We start from the raw sequence: 24,536 nt of genomic DNA on the forward strand, positions 1-24,536 counted from the left end.
ATTTTGTTAAATTTATTTTAGTGTACATTAGTCAGCACAGTAGCTGGGCAGCTGCCTGCCCTCCATGGTATCAGATCTACTTTCCAAACAATAATGCTCAACTCTTACTGGCTGTGTAGCATCTTGGCTGCTCTTTGTTCCACTTGGACAGCCCTCAGGACCAGGCTCTCCTCTCCCTTAACCATGGCTGCTGTCCTCTTCCTCTCTCCTCTCCATCACACACGTTCTTCCTTTATTCTATGGCAGCTTCTTCTTCCTTCTTCCCTCCTCATGATCCTCTCTAGCAAAGCCCTCAAAGTTCACCTCCCCCATCTCTCTGCTGTTGGCTGTTGGCTTCTTTATAATCACAGTTAACTGGGAACAGGGTCAGTTATTTGGGGTTAACCAGTCTTGAGTTCTCCAAATTAGCATTAAAATACAAGCAGCATTAGGCCAATCCACCACAGGGATTTTTGTTTGTTTGTTTGGTTGGTTTGGTTTCATTTTCATTTACCTTTTTACTTATTTTATTTTTGGCTATTTTTATTAATTGGTTATTTTATTTATTTACATTTCAACTGTTGTCCTGCTTTCCAGCCTCCCCTCATCAAACCTTACATCCCGTTTCTGCTCAGCTTTGCCTATGTGACAGTGCTCCTGCACCCACACATATCCATCCCCACCTCACACCTCTAGGATCTGCCTTTGGTGGGGCAACAGGACTCACCTAGAACCATAGAGCATCCTTGCATACACTTTGGCTGGCAGTTTGGCCCCTGGGAGCTCGGGGATTAGGGAAAGAGGATCTGGTCAGATATTAAAGCCAATGATTGCTGCATTCTCTTCTTTTTCTGGTTATAGGTGAAATTATGTTTGTGTGCTTCTCTTTTTTTAAATTATTGAGAGAAGATTAATTTCTTGGTTTTTCTTGGGTATAGTTTAGTTCATTGTCTTGAAGTTTTCCTCCTATTAGCCTCTGTTGTGCTTTCTTACAGAAAAGAATTCTGAAATCCATGACCTTCAGGAATTGTGATATTCATGGAAATTCAATTCCTTTGCAGATGCTCCAGTTGTTGTGGCCAATTGCTAGAAAGGTCAGCTTAAGCTTGCAGGACCCCCACCATCCCTCCCCCTGCCTCAACAGAAAGCTCAAAAGACACTGCCCAGAACTTACTCCACATTCCCCAGAACCACTTTCTTTGTCCATCATTTCTTTGAGACGAAAGGTCAGACACCTTCACCCTAGTCTCTCCACAATCGACATCCCCCCTCCCAAAACACTTCTAAGACTGGAAAACATGTCTTAGGATGTATCTGCCAGACTCGTAGTGAGAGAAACTAGGGCACTGGTTGTCACTACAACATTGGTGACATAGCAGAGGACGCCAAGAACTCTCTAGGAGACAATAGAATGTCCAAGAAGGGACAGCTGATGTCATGGGGAACAGACTTTGCCTTCCTGCTAATGTTCTCCCTGTACTGAGCATAAGCAGAGGTGCCCTTTCCAGGAGACTTTCCCGGGGCAGAGCCACTGAGCATCTCCTGCTTCCAAAGCCAAATTTTCCTCAAGGCTTGATTATAAAAACCTTAGTAATTCCTATGCATCTAAATGAATGTTTCCTTCCAAATCCTGCCCAAAAATGTCTCATCCTAACTCAAATTATCCTCCTTCACCAATATTAGCCATTAAAAATTCCTGAGAAATAATACCAGTTTGAATATGCAGTCAAAATGTTCTCCTGTCTTATTATGTACAGGTGCTTGAAATCACATCAAGAAATAGCCTGCATGGAAGGTTGCAACATGGGTGTGTGTTAGGGGAACACCCATGAAGCCTTGTGCTTAGCATTCAATGGTTGCCACAAAATTCCTTAGGAGGAAGACTTGAAATCATTATGGTGCTAGAAACAGTGTGGAGGCCAGTTGGCAGAGGAAAGTGAAACATTAGAGCCACCATTGAAGGCTCCTGTTGGGCCCTACCTTGGTGTTTCCCTCCCCCCTAGCTGAGCCTTTCAGCCTGCTCTAGCAAGAAATTGTTTACACCTTTGACAGCTGCTCTTAGCACCTGATTTGGGCTGGGATTTTCCATGGCACCCTTTCTCCCCACTGAGCTTTCCTGCTTCTTGTTTTTAAGAAGCTGTTTATGCCCCTGAGTGGGCTGGAACTTTCACCACACAGACTTGTCCTATTATCCTGGTTGGGGATTTTCACCTGCCTTGTTGTTTTTCCACAGCTATTGCCTCTGGTATATAAGGAGATCTCAGTAAAGCCTTGGTGGCACTGGCTAAAAAGGGGTGACCCGTGTACGTGTTTTCTTTCAACCCCACAAACCTACACCCGATATTCACACACTGTTGGCGCAGGCACTGACAATAGGTATCACAATAGAAACTAGTAACTAGATTTAACCAAACTATCCCATTAATACTGTATTTCGTGGTATTTTTTTTTTTTTTTGCTCTCCTAGAACCTGGAAGAGGCTTGGGGTTTTCTAATCCTACTCATAATTTATTAATCTTCCCAACACTATGTGCTTTGTTCTGTTAATGCTAACAGCGGCATCCAATACCTAGGATATTTTCTACTGACATGTGTGACGTGAGACAAAACAATCCATGTCATCCCTCACCTGAATAAACTTCCTTTGAGGACAGTGTAGTTGGAGGGTCCTTCTTTCCTCTCCAAGATCAAGAAACATTTCCAGTCTTCAGACAAGTGTGTCAGCCATTGTCCAGTGACTGTCTTGAGATGTCCACATTGTCAGCTGAGTGTCGTCATCCAGCCTGCCCTGTAATTGTTGTAGACGATTAATAGGGTTCCAGCCCTAGGATTTAATTCAGTGCTACAGTACTTGCCGAATACACTCAAAGCCCTAGCTGCCACCCTAGTCCTGTGTGCTCTAGAGAAAGAAAATAAAGAACCACATTGTCTATCAAGTTTCTCCTCCAATAGAAGGAGAATCTGCATCCGGTCTTTTAAGTAACTCTAAGCCCCAGCTTCCCCATAGCTCCCTCCTTCGATTCCATTATTGGTGCATTTTCAGTAATGCTCACTTTATTTTTGGTGTGCAAAGAATATGCACCATGTCAGTAAAGTGTGTGTGTGTGTGTGTGTGTGTGTGTGTGTGAGTGTGTGTTCATCCATGAACTCACTATAAATTATTATTAAATGACCCAGAAGACCGTGTAGAAACCTGTCGATATGCATGCAGAATTATGTTACTATCATTCTATGGCACCTTACAGGGAACACTGAAATAGTGGGCTGCTTTAATAGAGCCTAAAACCAGGCTATGCATGGTTTTCAGTGAGATTGTGATGTGCAACACCACAACAGAGATCCGCAGAAGCTTCATTTATTCCATGCTGCTGTTACCAAGAGGAGGCAAAGCCTCATCCCATAGAGAGTCTGGTAGGATCTGATGAAGGGCAATAAACTCAGGGTTGAAATCAAGCCTTTAGAAACAAAGAGAAAAATACAAAGTCAAGGAACGCAAGAGCTGTCTTTTTCTTTTCTTCCTCTTTTTTTTTTTTTGAGAAGATCCACAAGAGAGACAACCACTTCCTCAAACTAACAATGCACAAGAGAGACAATACATGAATTAAAAATCAGAAATGAAATGAGGGACATAACAATAGACACCGAGCAAATTCCAAAATCATTAGTTATTACTCCCGTGGACTTTACGCCAGAAAACTGGAATATTTATTCGATATTGTTGATTTTGTAGATAGATAACAATTACCAAAGTTAAATCCAGATCTGGGAAGGTATCTGAAAAATACCCCTAAGAAAATAGATACACTCATTAAAGGTTGCATACATTATATATTATATTGCTTTCTTTTTGCATGATTAAACCCCTTCAAGGACATTTAGCTATGTTATAGAAAGTGTTACTTTTAAAACAAAAGGACAAAGAGAGAAATTGTGGAGTCACTGAGAGACACTTCCCAGACAGGATCAAGGAAAGACGGCTGAGAGATGCAAGCAGGTGGCTGGAATGCTGCCCTTGAGAAGAAAATGTTTTTCTCACTTTACCTTACACTATGCTGTACTGTGTCCCTTTTTTGTGGAAGCGGCTCTCATGCTCTCTGGGTTATGACAAGTATATTGTGATGCTAGGAAGAGGGATGATTTGCTATACAGATATATTAGGGAGAAGCCTTTGCTCAGTCTCACATCTTTGCCTAGTCTTGCCTTAGTCGTTCCTGGTATCATGGGAATAACGATCTTATTATATCTTGCCAAAAGGGAAAGTGAGGTAATCCATATTCATGCCTATATAAGGGTTAATAAACTTGCAGCTGCATGCAGTTGCATCTGCCTTTGCTCTGCATCCCCTGTGTCCTGGTTATTTGTGACCATACCTGGGCCCCCAACACACTAGATGTTGACAGGCATCACCCTTCTCAGTGTCAGGTTTATTTTCTTTCTTTTTTGAAATCTATGATGTGGAGGCGTATTACAGCAACAATAGAAATAGCAGGCGGGCATGTATGAAAATTGCTGTGTTTAAGCTAGGTGTGGGGACAAGTCCTCAAAAGGAGCTGTTAAGATGGGAAACAAATAATGCATTTGTTGCTGGAATTGAGTTGCCTCAGCTGTGTTGCTCTGCCTGCTCAGTGTCCATTCACCCTCACTCTGTTTCTACAGAGGAACTCAAGGTTTGCCCCAGCCGCCTGTGAGCTGTGATATGGGCAGAGAAAGGCCAGGACACAGTGGTGATTTCCCACTCCTCAGTTATGCTGAATTTTCCACTACTGTACTTGTAGTACAGTGTGGTCAGTTATTATTGATATTTGTCATTTCTTACAGAGGGCAATTATGATTGACTACACCCAATTCTATAAAAAACAAAACTCAGGAAACCTGGCGCTTGGCAGCAATGAATCAAGAAATATCTAGGATGGGGGGCATGAATTCTGCCAAGCAATGACCTCAGATAGGTGGGGTTGTGAGGAAGATGTATGGTTGAATAGCACACTAGATTCACGTTGTATCATCTTGATTTAATCTAAGGACACTGAAGTGCAGTATCTCTGATGGCTTTCTTCTAACCCCTTGAAAGGTTCACTGGGGTTTGACCTCAGTTCTTCATTCTTCTTGCTGGGGCAGCAACACTCAGGGAAGCTTGAGATTCCATTGGCACAGTATTAGGCTAGAAATGCTGAGTAGGTGATACTAAGTTATTCAGATGGTGATACCCATTTCATTTGTTCTTAACGTGGACCTAAGGAAAGACAGATCAAGGTCCTTAGAATACAAAGATCTTTTCCAGTTCTTTTCTACCTTTCCTGAATGAAAGACTGGTTGGCAGAGAATGGTAAAAATTCAAGAATTGGTAGATGATGCTTTGAATGAAGGGTGGGTTTCTGTGCTGGTTTTAGACAGGATCTCAATTACCCCATCTTGTTCTCTACGTTGCTCGTCAGGTTCACTTTGAACTCAAATAAAGCTGCTTCCACTTTCCAACAGGTAGTCTTACAAAGGGGCCTCCAAGGACTGTGAGGACAGCATTAGCCAATGAGAATTGAGGTGTGTAACCCACAACTATAGCTTTATCTGAAAGACCCTCAGACAGAGGAGACTCTCGCTCCAGTCCTGAGGACAATCACCACCCCATGAACACACAGGACTCAGTCTTGATGTAAAAACAAGAGGTTTACTTTGGGACACCAATGCACTGGGGCTCGACACGGTCCTCACGCTGGAGGGATGTGAGGAACCTCGAACTACAGAAATGTACAGCTTAAACAGTCATTTACGATCACACAGTTTCATTAGCTCAGCTATTTCGGTGTCAAGGATAACTAGGCAGATGTCTCTCGGCCTGGAATTCCTGGGATAAGGCCATAACCACATCAATGCAGCTATTTCAGTACCAAGGATGTCTGACTTGATATATGTTTTCTTATCCTGGGGTTCCCAGGACAAGGACCAAGGATATATGTCTTGGCAGGTGTTTCTCTTCTGGAGTTCCCAGGACAAGGCTATAGCTATGTCAGCCTATAGCACAGCTGCATTCAGTACCAAGGACATCTCACTTCTATAGTGGTCAGTCAGCTTCCCAGAGATGTTTCCTGTCTTGTAATTGCCCTGCAGTAAATATGTTCTATACCCTCTGTTCTTATGGTCGGGCAGCTTCCTAGAGAGTGGGTGGGAATGTGCTTTCTGTACTTTCTGGTCTAATGTCTAATGTCAAGGGGCTAAGCGAGGGCCAGCTTAAAAGATTCTCATTCTTAAGAAATGGCTGTACTGATATATAAATGGGGATCTTTCATATCCACTTTCTTCCAAGTCTACCAGCCATCTCAGATTGTTGCTGTAATATGCCTGTCAATCAAGGACACAGAAAAATAACTTGATACACAGCAAGGACATGGCAATCATATCCTGTGTTGTTATGTATGTTCTGGATGAGGTTTGTTAAAATGACAATATTGCACAAAGCTTTATATAGGACCCATCAAATTAAGGGTCACAATGCACCGTCATAGCTAAAATGGCCTGGTCAGAAGTGACCACTGGATCTCTCTTCTGTAACTTCACATGAGAGGCTCGTGCTTTTTGTGTTTTTTTATTTTTCTGTTTTTTTTCTTATTTATTTATATATTTATTGCTTTATATGTTGTCAGGAAGATAGTTCAAGTCATGGATCTGCCCCCAAAATCTGAGCTTTGCTACTAATACTGTAAACAGTATTAGTGTATGCATTCAATAAAATAACTTGGTTTTTTTTTTTTTTTAGTACGATAGATGCTTTTGTGTTTTGTGGGGTGATCCATGAAACAGGAGTGAAGATGCTTGTTTCTTACTCTGTACACTGAGTTATGTCTCTAGGCTTGTCCTACTCCATTGGCTGCACCCCCTCACACACACACATCTGCTGACTATTTTATTTTTTCAGATGACCTTACACGTTATAGCTTAGAGAGGCCTGTAAGCAATCCTGCTTTGGTAACTTAAGTGCAAAGAGGAGAGCCCCACACTCAGCCTGAGGGTGCATTCACTGGTAGATCCAATATTTCAGTTTCCTCTGCTAACAGATCACCACATTGTTGCCAGGACAATAATGAATGCAATTCTTTCTCCTAAGGAATCTGGTGGCAACTGTCAAATGTTAAGCACAAAGCTTCAGGTTGTACCTATAACACACACCCACATCGAAACCTATCCTACAGGCTATTTCTGGGTGTGATTTCATGCACCTGCACATGATGAGACAGGAGACCTCTTTGGCTACTTATAGGAACTGGTGTGATTTCTCAGTAATCTTTAATGGGTAATATTGCTGACTGAGGAGAATTTGAGGTAGGATGAAACATTTCTGTGCAGGGATTGGGGAGGAAGCACTCATTTAGATACATAGCAATGACTTAGGTTTTTCCAATCAAGCCTAGAGTCAAATTTGGCTTTGGAAGCATGTGGTGCTCAGTGGCTATGCCACAGGGAAGTCTCCTGAAAAGGGCACATCAGCTTTTGCTCAGTACAGGGAGAACATTAGCAGGGAGGCAAAGTCTGTTCTCCGTGACATCAGCCGTCCCTTCGTGGACATTCTATTGTCTCCTAGAGAGACCTTGGAATCCCTGTGATGTCACCAGTATCGTTGTGACAACCAATTCCCTACTTTTTCTCTTAGTGTCCAAAGGATATATCCACAGACATGTTTGCCCGTCTTTGTAGGCGCTTTGGGAGAGTTGATGTTGATAGAGAAGAGTCTAGAGTGAAGCAAACGAAACCTAAAGGTAATGATGGACACAGGACATGGGGAATGTGGAGTAAGTTCTGGGCAGTGTATGTTGAGCTTCCTGTCAGGGGTGAGTGTGGGGGCCTTCCGCTGGCCTTTTTAGTAATGGGCCACAACCACTGGAACATCTCCACAGATATTGAATTCCATGATTATCACAATTCCTGAAAGTCAAGGTTTTCACATCATTAGTTTCTCCATAACCACATGGAGGATATGGCAATGCCTATGCTATTATTGGGTGAACTTCTAGTCTTTACTTTTACAGTACATTCGGTATGTTAAATTGATATAATAACACCATAAGTAGTCATGGAGGGGATAACTTTTCTGAATTAAACAGGGCATCAATGTACTTCACTTTCATTGCTTCTTTAAATTCAGTGACTATCTGACAGTAGTAAGAGGGAGAGAACTGTGCTCCTGGCATGACCTTATATTCTTAGAACTCCTTTGACTACCTCTGGCTGACGGGGCCAATCTTACCTTCATATATTAGAGGTTCTGTGTGGCAGATATTTTTCTACAGTAGCCAAACTATATGGAGCAGGTAGAGAAAGAGCCTGTAACCTATTGGCACTTCTGGGGCATTTGTCATTTCAGTAGGGGGAATTAATAAGTCTGTTGACCATGTCCCCCCCCTACATGACTTTTTAATGCGAAGTTATTGGACTAGAGTAACAGTGTAGGATATGTGAGTATCCCTGATCGATCAAGTCATTGTGGATGCTGAATTGATGATCTGACTTCTGAAACCAGAGGGGTGAGGGTCCTGAAACCAGGTTGTAGCCTGCGTACCTGATAATAATCCTGGAGAAGGCATCTCTCTGGTACTTGTAAGCCTGTGTGGGCGGGCATAGGGAACACCTGGCTGCTTATATCTCTTGGTCTCTATATAGTAGTGGGGGAACTGTGATCCACTTAGGATGCCTCTTACGCAGACCAAACTCCTTGCAGTGACACTGGCTTCCAAGCATGTTCTCCTGTTTGGACCTCACTGTGGTCTGTGTATGCTCTATGCATTCGCCCCATGCGGGTTCACTTTTGTTCTTCTACCTACAGAGGCCTGCAGACAGATGTCATCCCCTGAAAATATCCTAAACAAGGTGCAGGCCAACGAGGAAGAGGAGAGGCTGAATAGAGAACTGGAGCTAGCTACCAAGGAGAGAAATGAGCTGACAGAACGCCTCCTTTATGTGACAGGTGGATCCATGAGCACGAGGTATGCATTGCTCCAAACAAACGACCTTGTTCTAAACCTCATCTCCCATAGAGAGGAGATTCAGAACCTGACCCTTAGTGAGGAGTGAGTTTGGAAATGGACTCTCTGATTCCGCCTGTTGAAAATCTGAACTTGTGATCTGAGTGAAGAATTCAGGGATAAAGTCACTGGAGCATGAGTTCCCAGTGTACAATTGGAAAGCCCTTGACAGGTGGTAGCTTTGCAAGGTTCTAGGTGCTGTGAGTTTGTGGACAGTGTTTGTACTTGCTAGGAAGGTGACTGAATGCTATCATCTCCTGGCAGCACCCTTAGGTGACATGTCCCACATTGTTCATATCAATGCTTAACTAGAAGGCCTGAGGCTCAGGCCTGTTCCTTCTTGTCTGTGTGCCTTAAACACTGAGACAGTAATGGTGCATACATTTCTACTGATTCCCATTGTGCTCTTTCCATATTTGTCTCTCTTTCTCATTCTCTGAGTCTGTTTACTTTTCTTTTCTTGTGGGTGTGTCCCAGTTTGTGTGTCTGTGTGTGCACAGGTCTGCATGCATATGCACAACTTTTATATGTTTCTATGTCCCTGCACACTTGGAATTTAGGGGTCTGTTTTTTGACCTCAGGATATACCTGTATAATAGTTTCATGGAGGTGTAAGTGCTTTATTTTGGAAGCCCCACTTTCAACAGTACAGTTCTTTGCCTTTGTGGTCACATTTGTCTATACATTTGTATGCCTTGGGCAGATTATAAGTTTGTGGCAATATCTGGTCTCATCTCCAGAATTATGTGTACTGTCTGCCTCTAGAATATTAGTTATTCGGCTTGTAGCATTCCACTTGTCAAAACAGGAAAATTGAAATCAGAGGATTCTGGATGTGTTTGTGTGTGTGTGTGTGTGTTTGTGTGTGTGTGTATGGGTTTGTGTTTGTGTGTGTGTGTGTGTGGTTGGGTAAGCTCTGTGGCCTAGGCTCTTGACAGCATAACAGGTTTGAATGCAGATCCAGACCTCCTGATTGAAAAAAGTGAGCCAGGGAACCCTTTATCTGGGTGCTTAGCTTCTGTTGTCCTGGGCACACAATTCCAAGTTTCTGAAGCTGAAGAAGATCCAAATATGTAGAATTCAGAAAGTGTCCTTCCAGGGCTGGGGTAGTACAGGACACAGCCTGAGTTCATATAATCCTAAACCTCAATGTTCATTGGGTTCTATCTTCCTGGGGCCAGCCCCTACTTCAGGCCAAATCCATTTTATGAAAACTTGAAGATAAAGGAGAAAGAGGTCATGTCATTACTGCACAACTTAGACACAAAGAACACTGAACATCGTGAGAAATTTCAAGAGCTCAAGAAGGAGATTAACTTCTATCGGTAAGTACTGGTCAGAAGGGCCCATCACTTGTGGAATGGCCATGTCTGCCTCTCTTTGTTCTGGACCGGAAAGTCTGCAGCTCTGGGCCCATCTCTTCTGCTGTTTAAATATCACTGTGCCGTGGGTCTTTTGGACTCAGTTTCAGTTCCATAAGAGACTGTGACTTCTCAGCACAGTGTCTATGCATCTTTAGAAGGCTCTGGATAGAACTACACTGATTCAGGCATCAGAGTGTTATTAGGCCAACCTGCGGCTCTGGGGTCATACCAGGTTTAACAAAGCTCAATGTGTGGACCACATGGTTAGCATGACCTCCCTTGGTTCTACTGTCCTCTTGTGGTTGTTTACTGCCTACTAATTGATGCTGTCCCGATGCATTGGGCTCTCATGTGTAGTTGTAGATCCCTTGTTCTTTTGGACAGACATGGACTCTTATTGGTGCTTGGGTCACAGAAACAATTTATTCTTCCCTGGATTGGCCGTTTGCTGTTTGTGCAGCAGCCTTACATGTATGGAGATGTATTCTTTGAAGTCTTTATGGGTATCTGTGTCCTGGTGGAGTTTGTGGGATTTGGCAGTTAGAATGGGAGGAAGAGGCTTCAGGATCTTACTATGCAAAGTGTGTTTCCAGAAACCTGCACAGCCGGCTCCTGATGGACCAGGCATGTATGAAGAAGAAGTTGGTCACATTGAAGCAGGAGAGCAAGGAGTTACAGCGATATTTGTTTGAGTTGAACCCGAAGGATGAAGACGAACAGGAGAAGGCCAGCAACCTCCAGACCCAGCAAAATGTGGTAGGAACAAGCAGCTGAGTCAGATTAACAATGTCTGATACCATTTGCCTATTGGATGCATCTTTGCTTCCCCTATCATCTTTCTAATCTCCCCACACCCAATCAGTCACCCTCCTCATGTGATAGAGTTATTCATTGCTCTGTTTATGCACAAGTATCCTGGGAAGTTAACCACTCTTCAGAAACTGAATTATGGGCAAGTACACTTCTCTGCCCTTTTTGAAACTGCAGTCCAGAAATGGTGACAAAGGAATAACATATCACATGACTGCATCTCCCTATCACAGATTGGATGCTATGAAGAGTTTTGAATGAGTTTTTGGTCGTGTGACAAAGGTCATACAGGGGTCATGTGATGGTTGGAAGCACCTTGTAGGGATAAGAACCAAGTGCAAATGGCAAATGAGTCCTGGTCATTGGCTTTGATCTGGGTATCATGTGGCCTTCTCCTTTCTTTCTGCACCCCAATGAGGTCTCTCCCCATTTCCCCATTCTTGGTTTGCACTGGTAGAGTCTGAGAAGCAGCTTGTTCTCTCACAGTACTGTGAGGGTTGCTGGTGATGTTCCCAGCCTGCAGAGATATCAGCAATGATTTCAGTGAAAAGATCAGTGCTGTCTGTCCAATGCAGCTGAGGGAACAGAAGGCAGCAACTTGACAGCTGGTATGCATGTCCCCACCAAATCAGTGTCTTAATAGCTGCCTTCTCCTCCCAGGTCTCAGAAACTGCAGGAGACATGGCATAGGACGGATCCCAGGAAGACAGCCCCCTGAGGAATGAGTTTCTCTCTCAGGAGTTCCCTGTGACGACAATCCTCACAGTCAAAGACTTTTTGGGGGAATATTCTTCTTCTCAGATAATTTCCTCAATGTATAGAGACCCTAAATTTATGTATCCGTATGCCAGCCTGTCTCATTGAGGTATTTCTCCTTTCTCATACTGACAACACCATTTGAGAGACAACTGAGGGGACTGCCTTGACATCTCACGTCCTAGAGGAGAAACAGCACTACAACTGTGTTTCTAAATGTTCATTAAGAAAATGCTGTTAAGAAATGTTTTTGGTTATGATTTTCATTGAAGTTTTCTTTTTGTTATTTCATAGTTATATATTCTTGTTACTGTTTTTCATTTTTTATACCATTTTAGTTGTTCATTTTATGCCTGTTTTTTGTAAATTGTATTCCTTATGAATAAAAATTGATTTGTAACTCTTGACACTTAACACCATCTTATTCAAGGGTCCTTTCCCCTCCTGTAGACTTAGAACTGACAGCTGGATATGGATCTTTGCATGATCCAGTGAATTCAAAGCCACCAAGCTGTACACGGGGTGATAGTGTCTTTTGTGTGGTTAATGTGACTTTTTTTATGGACACACACTTTATGATGTAATCACTGACATACTGTATCCATGCTGTCATGTCTTCTGCTCATCCTAGTCTATATCAGTCTACAACACACATTCCTTATTGACTGTGTGCACCAGATATTGAGTAACACACACTCATGCCTGTAGAGCTGCAGAAAAAATGACAACTTACACAGAGGAATATAGAATAATCCTAATCGAGAACCATGTGCCTCAGTTTTTCTTACAATACAGCATTATTATTAAACCACAAAGATAATGACCATCAACTCATTTTGGGAAATAGGTTTTTATAGGTGCTGTTTCACTTGATCATTCATATGCTGTGTTTTTTATTGTTGCTGATTATATTTATTTTTATCATTTAACTCAATGGATCTTTTTTTTTCAAATGTATGTCTGGGCCACTCCTGAGTGCATTTCCCTCATGATCCAAAAGAGGGAATAGCATTCCCCATTGTAGATGATTGTTAGGGACCATGTGGTTCTTCTGAGAGAGCAGCAGATGCTCTAACCTGGGAGCCATCACCACAGCTCCTGTAGGTAGCTTTTGTCCTTCCAGGGCATGTGCTGTACTAGGTGGACACGATCACCTCCCATTTAGGAGAGAGATCTCAGGAGATGTGTATGTACAGGTGGTTGAGCAGTGCCTGCTCAATGTGGTAGGCTGCTAGGCAACCAACTGAACCCCAGCCCTGCTCCACCTGCATTCTTCGAGGCAGAGTTTCTATAGCCCAGGATGGTCTAGAATGCATCATCTGCCTATGTCTTTTTTCCACTAATGCTAGGATGAGGAGCATATGTCCTCCACACCCTTCTTTCCAAACAATGAACATGCTCATGGTCTGGTTATCACATGGCCATGAGGGAGGTAAATAACACTCAGCCAAAACAGAGGCGCATTCCACAGTCACACAGACAGCCTGGACAGATCTGACACGATCAGCACCAGGTTTGACTGCCACTACTTGAAGCAAGGTCCTCCAGTGTTAGGACAACCATTCAAACAGCAAAGAATGAACCTGTTCCCAGCATCCGAGGAGTGGGAGACCCAGGAACCCATGTGTCAATGTGGCCATTTGGAAAATGGAAGTGGGGAGGCAGGGAAGCAGGCAGAACTGGACACAGTTGCAGGGACCCAGGCAAAGAGGGAATATTGGGGCAGAGTCCATGAGATGTCAGTAGGCAACAGGCCAGCTGGGACTAGTGTGGGTACAGGGCTTCTAGTGTGGGTATGAGAGGAGCAAAAGTAGCAATGGTCAGATTCTGATGCAGCATAAAGATGGGAAGGAGCTTAGACCGTCTCAGTGTCGTATAGGGACATTATAGACACTGATGGGCAGTATGGGGATTGCAGGGTCCCTTATAGTGGTCTCTGCAGGTGTCAGGGCTCTGTCAGACCTATGACTATCAGGCAGGCTCTGAGTGCAAGTGAGAGTCACGGGACAGGCCCTGTGTACAGCCTGGTTTGGGGACATTTCCAGGTGCCCCATGGACTGCAAAATAAAGGCAAAGGACACAGGGAAGCCAGCAGTTCCCATGCACAGGACATAAATACTTGTAGACCTTTCTAGAATTTCCATAGACCATCTGTCACTAGTCCTCACTATAGAAGGCACCAGCATTCTGCCCTCTACTTCAATTGGTGAGACAGCTAGTCTAACTCCAGCAGTAAGGCCTCAGGGAAGACAGTAAGAACTCACAGGTGACCTCTTTTACTATTGAAACAGGCTCTTCCTATGGAGCCCAGAGTGACTGTAGGGTCCTAATTCTCCTGCCTCACAGTGACTGTAAATTCAAATCTACCTTCAAGAGCAATTGATTAATAGCACAGGGGGGAAGATCAGATTAAGGCTATCTAAAGGCCCCAGGGTGGTAGGATTACCAGGGTCCTAGTAAGTTTCTCCAGCCTTAATTACAACCTGAGTCAGTCCTGCTGTATGGGATATCACCTGCTGCCCAGTGATATCACAACTTGGAATTCTTTGTCAAATATAAGCTGTTATGGGAATGAAGTAGCCACACAATAAACACTGGTCTGGATACTCCTAGGTCAAGAATCCCCTGTTGGAAATGCCTTGGACCGCACCATTTTACATTCTGGATCCTTCTGGCTTTTTAGCAGATTTATAAATACAAAAAAGAAAAATGGGCATAGTAATTTAAGCCTATGATCCCAGTCATGGGAAACTGAGTCAGGGTGATGGAAGACTGTAAGTTCCAGGGCAACCTGTGTTTCAAGAAAAAAAAAAGGCATGGTGAAGATTCCACTCAAGTAGAAACCAAAAGGCTTTCACATGGGGCCTGCATTCCACTGGTCAGCACTCCCATCGTCACAGCCACAGGGAGACACTGGGGAATTTTTCCCACTGTCTCTCTTTGGGATGCAGTCCACCCCATGATTCTATGTGAGGAATGCCCCAAAGGTTGCATCATGTGAGGGACCTAGATAGTTCCAGGATTGGGAGAATTCAGGAGTTTATTATTAGGGATGATCTACAGCTTTGGCAAAGCTTTTCCCTCCACATGGCAGCCCCAGGTTTGGCCCCAACAGTAAAAATAAAATCCCCCCAAAATAATGCCAACAAAATATCACGAAGCCTAAATGTCTGACCAGTCTCCTCAAAAGTGCACAGGAACCTGACTCCACATTTAGGACCCACTATGGCCTCTGTGACCTGTGAGAAGGGATCTAATATGGGAATTAGTACAGTATGACTTATCCTTATGGATATCTTTGGTGACAAGCACCACCTGACCCCTGAAAACCCATCTACCTGGGAGGCTCAGCACTCATGTCACCAAAAAAGCCCAGATCCTAGGGCCAGCATGGGCAGTAGGTGAAGAAAGTTTGTCCCTCGTGAACATCAGTTGCTGCTCCTGGCCTGACTCTATCCTCAGGAGACAATGTTGCCCCAGAAAGTGTGGGTGTCAATGGCTATTCCCAGGCCAAGGCTGGGATACTGCTGGTCATCCCCGCAGTGACACCTCACCCCTGCATTGTGTGGTCATCCCCGCAGTGACACCTCACCCCTGCAGTGTGTGGTCATCCCCGCAGTGACACCTCACCCCTGCAGTGTGTGGTCATCCCTGCAGTGACACCTCACCCCTGCAGTGTGTGGTCAGCCCCGCAGTGACACCTCTCCCCTGCATTGTGTGGTCATCCCCGCAGTGACACCTCACCCCTGCACTGTGTGGTCATCCTCGCAGTGACACCTCACCCCTGCAGTGTGTGGTCATCCCTGCAGTGACATCTCACCCCTGCAGTGTGTGGTCATCCCCACAGTGACATCTCACCCCTGCAGTGTGTGGTCATCCCTGCAGTGATACCTCACCCCTGCAGTGTGTGGTCATCCCTGCAGTGACACCTCACCCCTGCAGTGTGTGGTCATCCCCGCAGTGACACCTCACCCCTGCAGTGTGTGGTCATCCCTGCAGTGACTCCTCACCCCTGCAGTGTGTGGTCATCCCTGCAGTGACTCCTCACCCCTGCACTGTGTGGTCTTCCCTGCAGTGATGCCTCACCCCTGCAGTGCAGACCTTTGGGCCTGTGGCCTTCAGGATCCGGATTATCTGTTAAACTCAGTTCATAATCAGAATGTTTTGTGTTCAGCCTCTGCCTGGACTGTACTCCAAGAAGAGTTCAAGGTTTTCTGTGGCAACATCTAGCGATCAAGCCTGAGCAAAAGGATTCTCACATCACCCTGCAGGCAGATTCCCATAGTCATTTCTAGTCCATTTAAGCTGCTGCTGAAGATGCCTTGAAGGCATAGCCACAGCGACCCTGTGTGTTCAGAGGTGATGTTTTCCTTCAGGAACCTGATGCTGAGTCTTCTAACCCAGCAGGCGGTCCCTGCATCAGGCTGGAGTCTTGAGTTTCTGTGTTGTCCTGATACCACCTGCTGTGTTCTCCTGGGGCAGAATGGATCTCAGAAGGTCTGGGCCAGTCTCACTGGTTGAGGATTCTTGCAAGGCCTCATCTCCAATTCCTGAGGGAAGGTGTAGGTTAGGAGAATGCCTGGATTTGAAATTCAATGTTTTCAGATTTCAGGATTGGATGAGGGGTACTCAGCATGTGCATGTGTCCATGTCTCTGTATGCATGCACATGCAGGCCAGGGATGGACACCAGCAAACTTCCTCAGTCACCCTACCCCTCTCACACAAAGGAGCTCTCACACAGAAGCTGTGGCTCACAGATGAGGTTGCTCAGGCTTAGAGTCCCAGAGATTCTTCTGCTGTGCTTCAAAACTTTGAGAGAGAGAGAGAGAGAGAGAGAGAGAGAGAGAGAGAGAGAGAGAGATTGATTCTACCAACTTGTACAACCATGCATGCACATATGGATGCCAGAGGGAAATATCCGGTGTCTTCCTTTTCGAACAGGGTCCTAATCAACTATCAGGTCTCTATATCTTAATATCTAGCAGGGGTCCCAGCGTGAGCATAGCCAGGGCATACACATGCTTGGCTGTCAGTCAGGCAAGAGGCAGAGATCTTGTTCTATTTTTCATGGTTAATGCTCTTAGCACCCTTGAGGGCCTGGCGGAAAGCTGCCTGGAGACTGCTGGATCTGATGCTGGCCTAGACAGCCAGGGCTATTGATGATGGATGTCCAAAGTGGCCCTCATTCTTGGCAAACTTCTCTCTTCTAGTCTAAATGTGCTTGGGTGTTTAATGCAAGGACTGGGTTGTAGTTTTCCTGTTCTATCCAGCTGCCCCCTTGTTTTCTTCAGCGGGTCACCTGCCCTAGTGAGGAAAGAGAAGTGTGTGAGCCACAGCACCACCCTCCCATGCTTCTGCTTGCTGATCTGTGGTATCTGTTGATGTAGAACCGTTCCTGTGGCAGTCCTGTTGATGTTTGTGAGTTTTGAGGATTTACGCCAGTGTAGTAATGTGCATAGTCACCCTGGGAAACCCCACAGGAAGTTGGTCCCCAGGTTTCAGCACACAGAAGCACAGGCCAGAAGAGATGCCCAGGTATTGAAGGAGGTCCAGTAGATGTGCTGTTAGTTTCCTGTGTCTGATGCATGATTGTCCCTTGCTTAATAAAATGTATACACAAAACTCTTTAAGTGTCCCACTGACCTCTGAGAAAGAACATCAGTGGGAAGATGGCTTTGAACTCTTAACTCCCTGTTCCTTTCCTCATAACAGGTTTCTGTAGCAACCAAAGGAGAGAAGCCACCTGAGGGAAGGAAGTCCAAGACAGTGCCTAGGAGCAGAAGTAGGGTCTGGCTGTAGAGGGGACAAGTGGCTGGGTATAGGGACTCTAGGATCAGAAAAGAGGTTGCCTGGCATCTCCCACAGCAACGAAGACAGTCACGCATAGTCATGCTCAAAGGCCAGTCTGATCCAGACTGTCCCTCATTTCCCAGGCGATTATAGATGGTGTCAGGTAGCAGTTGAAAACTGGCCATCAGGGCATGATTCAAGTGTTTATTAAGGTATCATGGCATCAAGAGTATATGAGGGAATAGCCATATGTACACAGAACGACTTGCAGATCCAGAGAGCAGGGAGGGAATAGTCAGGAGCTCCTGCTTGCTGCTGCCTTAGGGGTTCTACAGAAATCCCAGTGGCACTTGGGAAGTGGAGGCAATATCAATTAGGGATTGTGGCCACATGGGGAGATTGAGACCAGCCATGTGCTGTGGCATCAGAACACTGACCAGCGATGACAAAATGAAACATAAAACACTGGTTGCTCAGCTTTGATACTGCTGACTGCTGATGTGGCCAGGGGCCATCCGGTTCACCAAAGGCTCAGCCAACAGTTGTCTCTCCACTCAATAAAAGTCAAAGAGTGGCCCAGCTCCAAAACCAAATGTGTGCCCACATTGCAATGGCTCCGGTACTGTTTCACCTCAGCTGCGGAGATCTCAGGATCCATGAGTGTCCAGCACGCACACACCCAAAAGAGACAGTCTTAGGGGTCTTAGGCAGCACTGAGGGTGGTGAGCCTCTGCCTCACGGCTCAACGGCCCTGACCTTGGCATTGTTTGGGCACAAGAGAGCAAAGTGCTGGGGACAGACAACCTGCAGTCTACCATGCTGGAAGGGCATGACTAACACTGATTGATCACATCCATGTGACTACTGAAGCTTTTCCTGCTCTCTGTAGTGGTGACCTTACAGAAACCATGCACACACGGTTTAGACTGTATTAAAGTAGCCACCATTTCAGGGTTCCCTGCAAGGTGCCATGGGACAGTAGTAGCATGAGTCTGCATGTATCTCGACAGTTTTCACTAGGGACTACACACACACACACACACACACACACACACACACACACACACACACACACACAAACACACACATACACACACACTTACTGACATGGTGCACATTCTTTGCACACAGAAGAAAGTGAGTAGTAGTGAAAACACACCAATCATGGAATTGATGGAGGGAGCTGTGGGCAGAAGCTGGGGTTTAGAGTTACTTAAAGGCCCTATGCAGGCTCTCCTTTTGTTGGATGAGAAACTTCAACTGCAATGTGGTTCTTTATTTTCTTTCTCTAAAGCACAGAGGGCTAGGGTGGATCTCAGGGCTTTGAGCATGTTCGGCAAGTGCAGTCACACTGAATTAAATCCTAGGGCTGGAACCCTATTAATCTTCTACAGAATTATAGAGCAGCCTGGATGAAGACTCTCAGCTGAAAATGTGGACAACTCAAGACAGGTACTGGACAATGGCTGTCAGACTTGACTGAAGACTGGAAATGTTTTGCTATCTCACAGGAAAAGAAGGCCCCTTCCACTACACTGTACTCTAAGGACATTTTATTCAGGATAGGATGACATGAACTATTGTCTCATGTCACAGATGTCAGCACAAAGTATCCAAGGTATTGTATGCCAATGGTAGCATCAACAGAACAAAGCACACAGTGTCATGAAGACATAAATTATGAGTTTGTGTAGCAAGACCCAGGCCTCTTCCAGGTTCTTAGATAGTAACTGAGAACCTCAAATACGGTAGTGATGTGATAGTGTGGTGTAAATCTAGTTACAACTAGTTTTGACACAGATGACACTTTTTGTGTCATGGTCAGCTTATAGTGAATGACTAGACCTAAGCATGAGAATAACCAAATACTACATTGCTTCTCTAGCTGCTGAGCTTCTAAAAGCCCTGGGGTGACAGCAAGCTTTTGTGGACACACTGGATTGGTTCTTCTGTACTTTAACTCTCTGAGTCACCTGCACTCTGAGCAAGTTAGATGAATTCCACAAATTGGAAATCAGTCACCTGGAAAAAATACATTCTCAATACGATCCCAGATTGGCCATGGAAAAAGGGTAGCTTGAACTGTCCCACCTAGGTTGGGCTTGCACAGGCCTGCTCTCCAAAAGAAACCTGTGTTCACAGCTGCAGGCTGCATTCACTATGGATGCTCTTGAGGTTCCTCCCTAAACTGCTTAGATTACAATAATTTTCTTGCTAACAATCAAAAAACTGATTATGCCAACCTGGCCTACAAGAAGCTAGTTTCTATTCTGTATTTTATCAGATGTGCAGAATACATATGGTCATCATTGATAACAGGTGAATGATCTGCTCTAATATGGACACTAAGTGATGCTGGAGGACGATCCTGACCCACAATGAGCAGTGGGGACACCAGAGCCCTGTAGGGATGCCTGGCAACCTAACACGTTGAGCACGCACAGCTCAGTAAGTTCCCTGTGAACACACATCTCCTGAGATCTCTCTATTTAATCATAGGTGATCCTGTCCACCTAATACAGCACCTCATGTGGAATAACAAAAGCCACCTGCAGGAGATGTGGTGATGACTCACAGGGTAGAGAACCTGCTGCTCTCTCAGAATAACCACATGGACCCTAACAATTGGGTAAAGTGTGTCAGTGATTACATCATAAAGTGTGTGTCCGAGGAACAGCCACATTCTCCACACAAAAGACACTGTCACACTGAGTACCCCTTGGTGACTTTGAATTCACTTATTAGCCCAGGATCCATGGAACATGCAGAGATCCATGTGTAGCTGTCAGTTCTAAGTCCACAGGAGGGGACAGAACCCTTGAGTAAGAATGATGGTCTTAAGAGTCAAGAGATAGAATTCAATTTTTATTCATAACAAATACATTTTTACAACAAAACAGGATTAAAATGAATAAAAATATTTAAAAATATTTGAAAGTAAAAATAGTAACAAGAACATATAAATATGAAACAACAAAAAGAAAACTTCAATTAAAATCATAACAAAAATATTTCTAAAAGCATATTCTTAAGGAACATTTAGAAGCACAGATGTATTGCTGTTTCTCCTCTAGCCCACATAATGAAAGGCAGTCCCCCAAGTTGTCTCTCAAGTGCTGTTTTCTGAGAAGAAAGTAAGACTTCAATCAGTCAGGCTGGCTTAGTGGTATATAAATTTAGCGTCTCTAAGAAATGACAAATTAACTCAGAGGATGAATACTCATCCAAAAAATGTTGTTACCATTCAGGATGTTGGTCATCAGGGACTCCTGAGAAAGCAACTTATTCTTCGGGAAGCTCTCTTACTGCTGTGTGTCCAATTCCAGCTCTCTTGCACTTTCTGAGACCTGGGAGAGGAAGGCAGTTTTTCAGACACTGATTTGGTGGGGAAATGCAAGCCAGCTGTCAGAATGCTGCCTTCTACCACCTCAGTTCTATTGGACAGTCGACATGGACATTTTAAGTGATATCATTGTTGCTAACTCTGTGGGCAGGGCAAAATCTCCAGAGAGCCTCACAGTAATGTGGGCTGACAATATGGGACCCAGACTTATACCAGTGCAAAACAAGAACAGGGCAATGGCAAGAGACCTCATCAGGTTGCAGGAAGAAAGGAGATGTCCATATGTCACCAAGGATAAAGCCAATGACAAGTACTAATTTGACATTTGCACTTGGTTCTTATCCCAAAGGTGCTTCCTACACAAGAGATCACATGACCACAGAGTGTCATTTGTCAAAGAACCAAGAACTTGTTCAAAACTCTACATAGGATCCAATGTATCACATGGATATGCAATAATATGATATGTTATTCATCTGTCACCATTTCTAGACTGCAGCTTCAAAAAGAGCAGCAAAATATGCTTGCACAATAATTCAGTTTCTGAAAAGTGGTTAACTTCCCAGAATACTTGTGCATAGGCAGAGCAATGAACAATTCCATTACATGAGGTGGTTGGCTGGTTGTGAGTGTAAATTAGAAAGGTGGTAAGAGAAGCAAAGATGTATCAAATTGGCAAATTTTATCAGATATTGTTAAGCTAACAGGTCCCTACCTGATAATGCTGGTTCTGGCCGTTGATGGTCTTTATCTTTCTTGTTAAAGTCAACCAAATATTTCTGGTTCAGTGCACAATCAAGATGTACCTCCTTGCTCTCCTGCTTCAGTGGGACCAACTTCTTCCTACCTGTGTTCTCCATCAGGAGCTGGCTGAGCAGGTTTCTGGAAATACAGTCTGCATAGTAAGATCATGCTGCCCCTTTCTCCCATTCCTACTCCCAAGTCCCACTAACTCTACCAGGTCCCAGATACCCATGAAGACTTAATAAAATGCATCTTGATACATATAAGGCTGCTGCACAAAACATAAAGAGTTAATTCGGGGAAGAATAAATTGTTTGCTTGGCCTGACACCAATTAGTGTCCACACCTCTGAGAAAGAACATGGATCCACAACTATCCATGAAAGCCCAATGCATGGGGGCAACATGAATTAGTACTGGGCCAACACCCTCAAAAGAGGTCAGTAGAACCAAGAGAAGGTCATGCTAACCATGTGGTCCACGCACTGAGTGTTGTAAAACCTGGTGTGACACCATAGGTCCAGGTCAGCCTAATAAACTTCTGCTGACTTCAATCAGTGCTGTTCTCTCTAGAGCCTTTTGAAGATGCCTCGACAATCCTGGGATGAGGAACAGTCTTTTATGGAACTGAAAACTGAGTCCTAATGACCCTGGAACACTGATGGGTAAATAGCACAAGAGATAGAACCAGAGCTGAAGACCGTCCAATCCAGAACAAAGAAAGTCAGAAATGGCCATTCCACAAGTGATAGCCTTTCTGACCAGGACTTACCTAGAGAAGGTAATCTCCTTCTTCAGCTTATGGTTGTTCTCATGGACCTCAGTGTTCTCCATCTCTAAGTTGTGCAGAATTGACATGACCGCCTCCTCCATTCTCTCCAGGTCTTCATAATATGGATTTGGCCTGAAGTGTGACCTGGCCCCAAATGATAGAATACAATGAACATCGGCATTTAGGAATATATGAACTCAGGGTGGGTCCTAAATTACCCCAGGCTGCTGCCTGGATCTTCCAGCACTCAGTCACCTGCCTAGCAAGTACAGAGACTCACCATAAACTCACTGCAATTACAATCTTGCAAAGCCACCAGCTGTCAAGGGCTTTGCAAATGCACACTGGGAACTCACTCTCCCTGACTTTATCCCTGAATTCTTCATTCAGACCACAAGTTCTGCTTTAAAATAAATGGAAGCAGATGAGTCCATTTTCAATCTCACTCCTCAGGAAGGGTCAGGTTCTGAATCTCCACTATATGGGAGGTGAGGTTTAGCACAGGGTGGTTAGGGAGGCACAGCTTTCTAGAACCCAAAACCTTAATAGGATAAGAAGGTGACCTTGCAGACCCAGGAATGAAACAAGAGCATTTGGAGCGATTCATACCTGTTCTTCATGGATCTCTCTGTCAGAAACCTCAGGCGATCTCTCAGGTCATTTCTCTCCTCGGTAATGAGCTGCAGCTCTTTAATCAGCCTCTCCTTTTCCTTCTTGGCCTGATTCTCGCTTAGTTCAGTGCCAGGGGATGATGTTTCTCTCCCAGCGTCTGTAGGTAGAAGAACACAAGTGAACCTGCATGGGGAGAATGCATAGAGTGTTCATAGACCTCAGTGAGGCCTAAACAGGAGAATAAGCCAGGAACCCAGTGTCACTGCTAGGCGATTGGTCTATGCTTAAGAGGCCTCCTCAGTGGATCTCAGTTCTCCCACTACTCTATAGATACCAAGAGACATAAGCAGCCAGGTGTTCCCTATTCCGGACATCACGTGCTTACATGTACCACGGAGATGGCTTCTCCAGGATTATCATCAGCTGAACAGGGTACAGCTTGGTTTCAGGACCCTCACTCCTGTGGCTTCAGAACTCAGATGATAAATTCACCATCCAGAAAACTTGAGTGATTGGAGACACTCAGATGCCCTACCCTGATACTCTAAGCCAACAACTTTGGATTTAAAACGCATTTCCGGGGAGGATATGTTCAACAGACTTATCAGTGTCTCTATGTGAAATACCAAATGCCCCAGAAGTGCGAATAGGTTACAGGCTGAATCTTGGTCTACACGATCCAAATAGTTTTGGTATTTTAGAAACATGTTTGTAACACACACTCTAATATATAAAGCTAACGATGACCCTGCCAGTTAGAAGAAATCAGAGAGGTCTAAGAACATAAGGTTATTGCCTGGAGCACAATCTCTCCCTGTTACTACTGTCAGATACCCACTGTATTTAAAGAAGCAATGATAGTGAAATACATTGCTGCCCTGTCTAAACTCAGAAAAGGTGGACCCTCCAAGACCACTGATGGTGTTATTATATCAATGTAACAGAACAAATGAACTGAAAAGTAAAGACCAGAAGTCCACAGTATAATAGCATTGGCCTTACCATATCCTCCCAGTGGGGATGGGGAAACTAAAGTTCTGAAATCCTGACTTTCAGGAATTGTGATATTCATGGAAATTCAATTCCTTTTCAGATGCTCCAGTTGTTGTGGCCCATTGCTAGAAAGGTCAGCGTAAGCCTGCAGCCACCCTGGCAGGAAGCTCAAAATACACTGCCCAGAACTTACTCCACATTCCCCAGAAGTGCTGTCTTTGTCCATCATTACTTTGAGATGAAAGGCCAGACTCCTTCACTCTAGTCTCTCCAGAATCGACGTTCCCCCTCCCAAAACGCTTGCGAAGACAGGAAAACATGTCTTAGCTTGTAACTGCCAGACTCAGACTGAGAGAAACTA

The 24,536-nt window shown here is 44.5% G+C and overlaps 2 protein-coding genes across 14 annotated transcripts in view; one reads left to right on the forward strand and one right to left on the reverse strand.

Annotated features, from left to right (window-relative positions):
- The window catches only part of LOC147999066 (disks large homolog 5-like), an 82,647-nt gene extending 69,966 nt beyond the window's left edge, over positions 1–12,681 (forward strand). For 2 of the 7 annotated variants that reach the window (XM_087596054.1, XM_087596055.1), the window contains 6 exons: positions 975–1,073; positions 7,622–7,727; positions 8,792–8,951; positions 10,172–10,315; positions 10,948–11,110; positions 11,825–12,332. In XM_087596054.1, coding sequence (XP_087452180.1) covers positions 993–1,073; positions 7,622–7,727; positions 8,792–8,951; positions 10,172–10,315; positions 10,948–11,110; positions 11,825–11,854 — 684 coding nt within the window. In that variant the 5' untranslated portion in view covers positions 975–992 and the 3' untranslated portion in view covers positions 11,855–12,332. Of the gene's footprint in view, positions 1–974; positions 1,074–7,621; positions 7,728–8,791; positions 8,952–10,171; positions 10,316–10,947; positions 11,111–11,824 lie in introns of all 7 variants that reach the window. The other 5 variants (XM_087596056.1, XM_087596057.1, XM_087596060.1 and 2 more) reach the window with 3 other exon arrangements.
- Positions 12,682–20,561: 7,880 nt separating this feature from the next.
- The window catches only part of LOC147999071 (disks large homolog 5-like), a 50,462-nt gene continuing 46,487 nt past the window's right edge, over positions 20,562–24,536 (reverse strand). For 4 of the 7 annotated variants that reach the window (XM_087596083.1, XM_087596087.1, XM_087596085.1 and 1 more), the window contains 5 exons: positions 23,180–23,339; positions 22,571–22,714; positions 21,771–21,937; positions 20,954–21,059; positions 20,562–20,835 (listed from right to left, as the gene is read on the reverse strand). In XM_087596083.1, the coding sequence (XP_087452209.1) occupies positions 20,995–21,059; positions 21,771–21,937; positions 22,571–22,714; positions 23,180–23,190 (387 nt within the window). In that variant the 5' untranslated portion in view covers positions 23,191–23,339 and the 3' untranslated portion in view covers positions 20,562–20,835; positions 20,954–20,994. Of the gene's footprint in view, positions 21,060–21,770; positions 21,938–22,570; positions 22,715–23,179; positions 23,340–24,368; positions 24,526–24,536 lie in introns of those variants that run through there. The other 3 variants (XM_087596082.1, XM_087596086.1, XM_087596081.1) reach the window with 2 other exon arrangements.

The sequence above is a fragment of the Rattus norvegicus genome, chromosome 19 (genome assembly GCF_021556685.1).
Source record: "Rattus norvegicus strain SHRSP/BbbUtx chromosome 19, alternate assembly SHRSP_T2T, whole genome shotgun sequence".
Taxonomy (NCBI): Eukaryota; Metazoa; Chordata; class Mammalia; order Rodentia; family Muridae; genus Rattus; species Rattus norvegicus.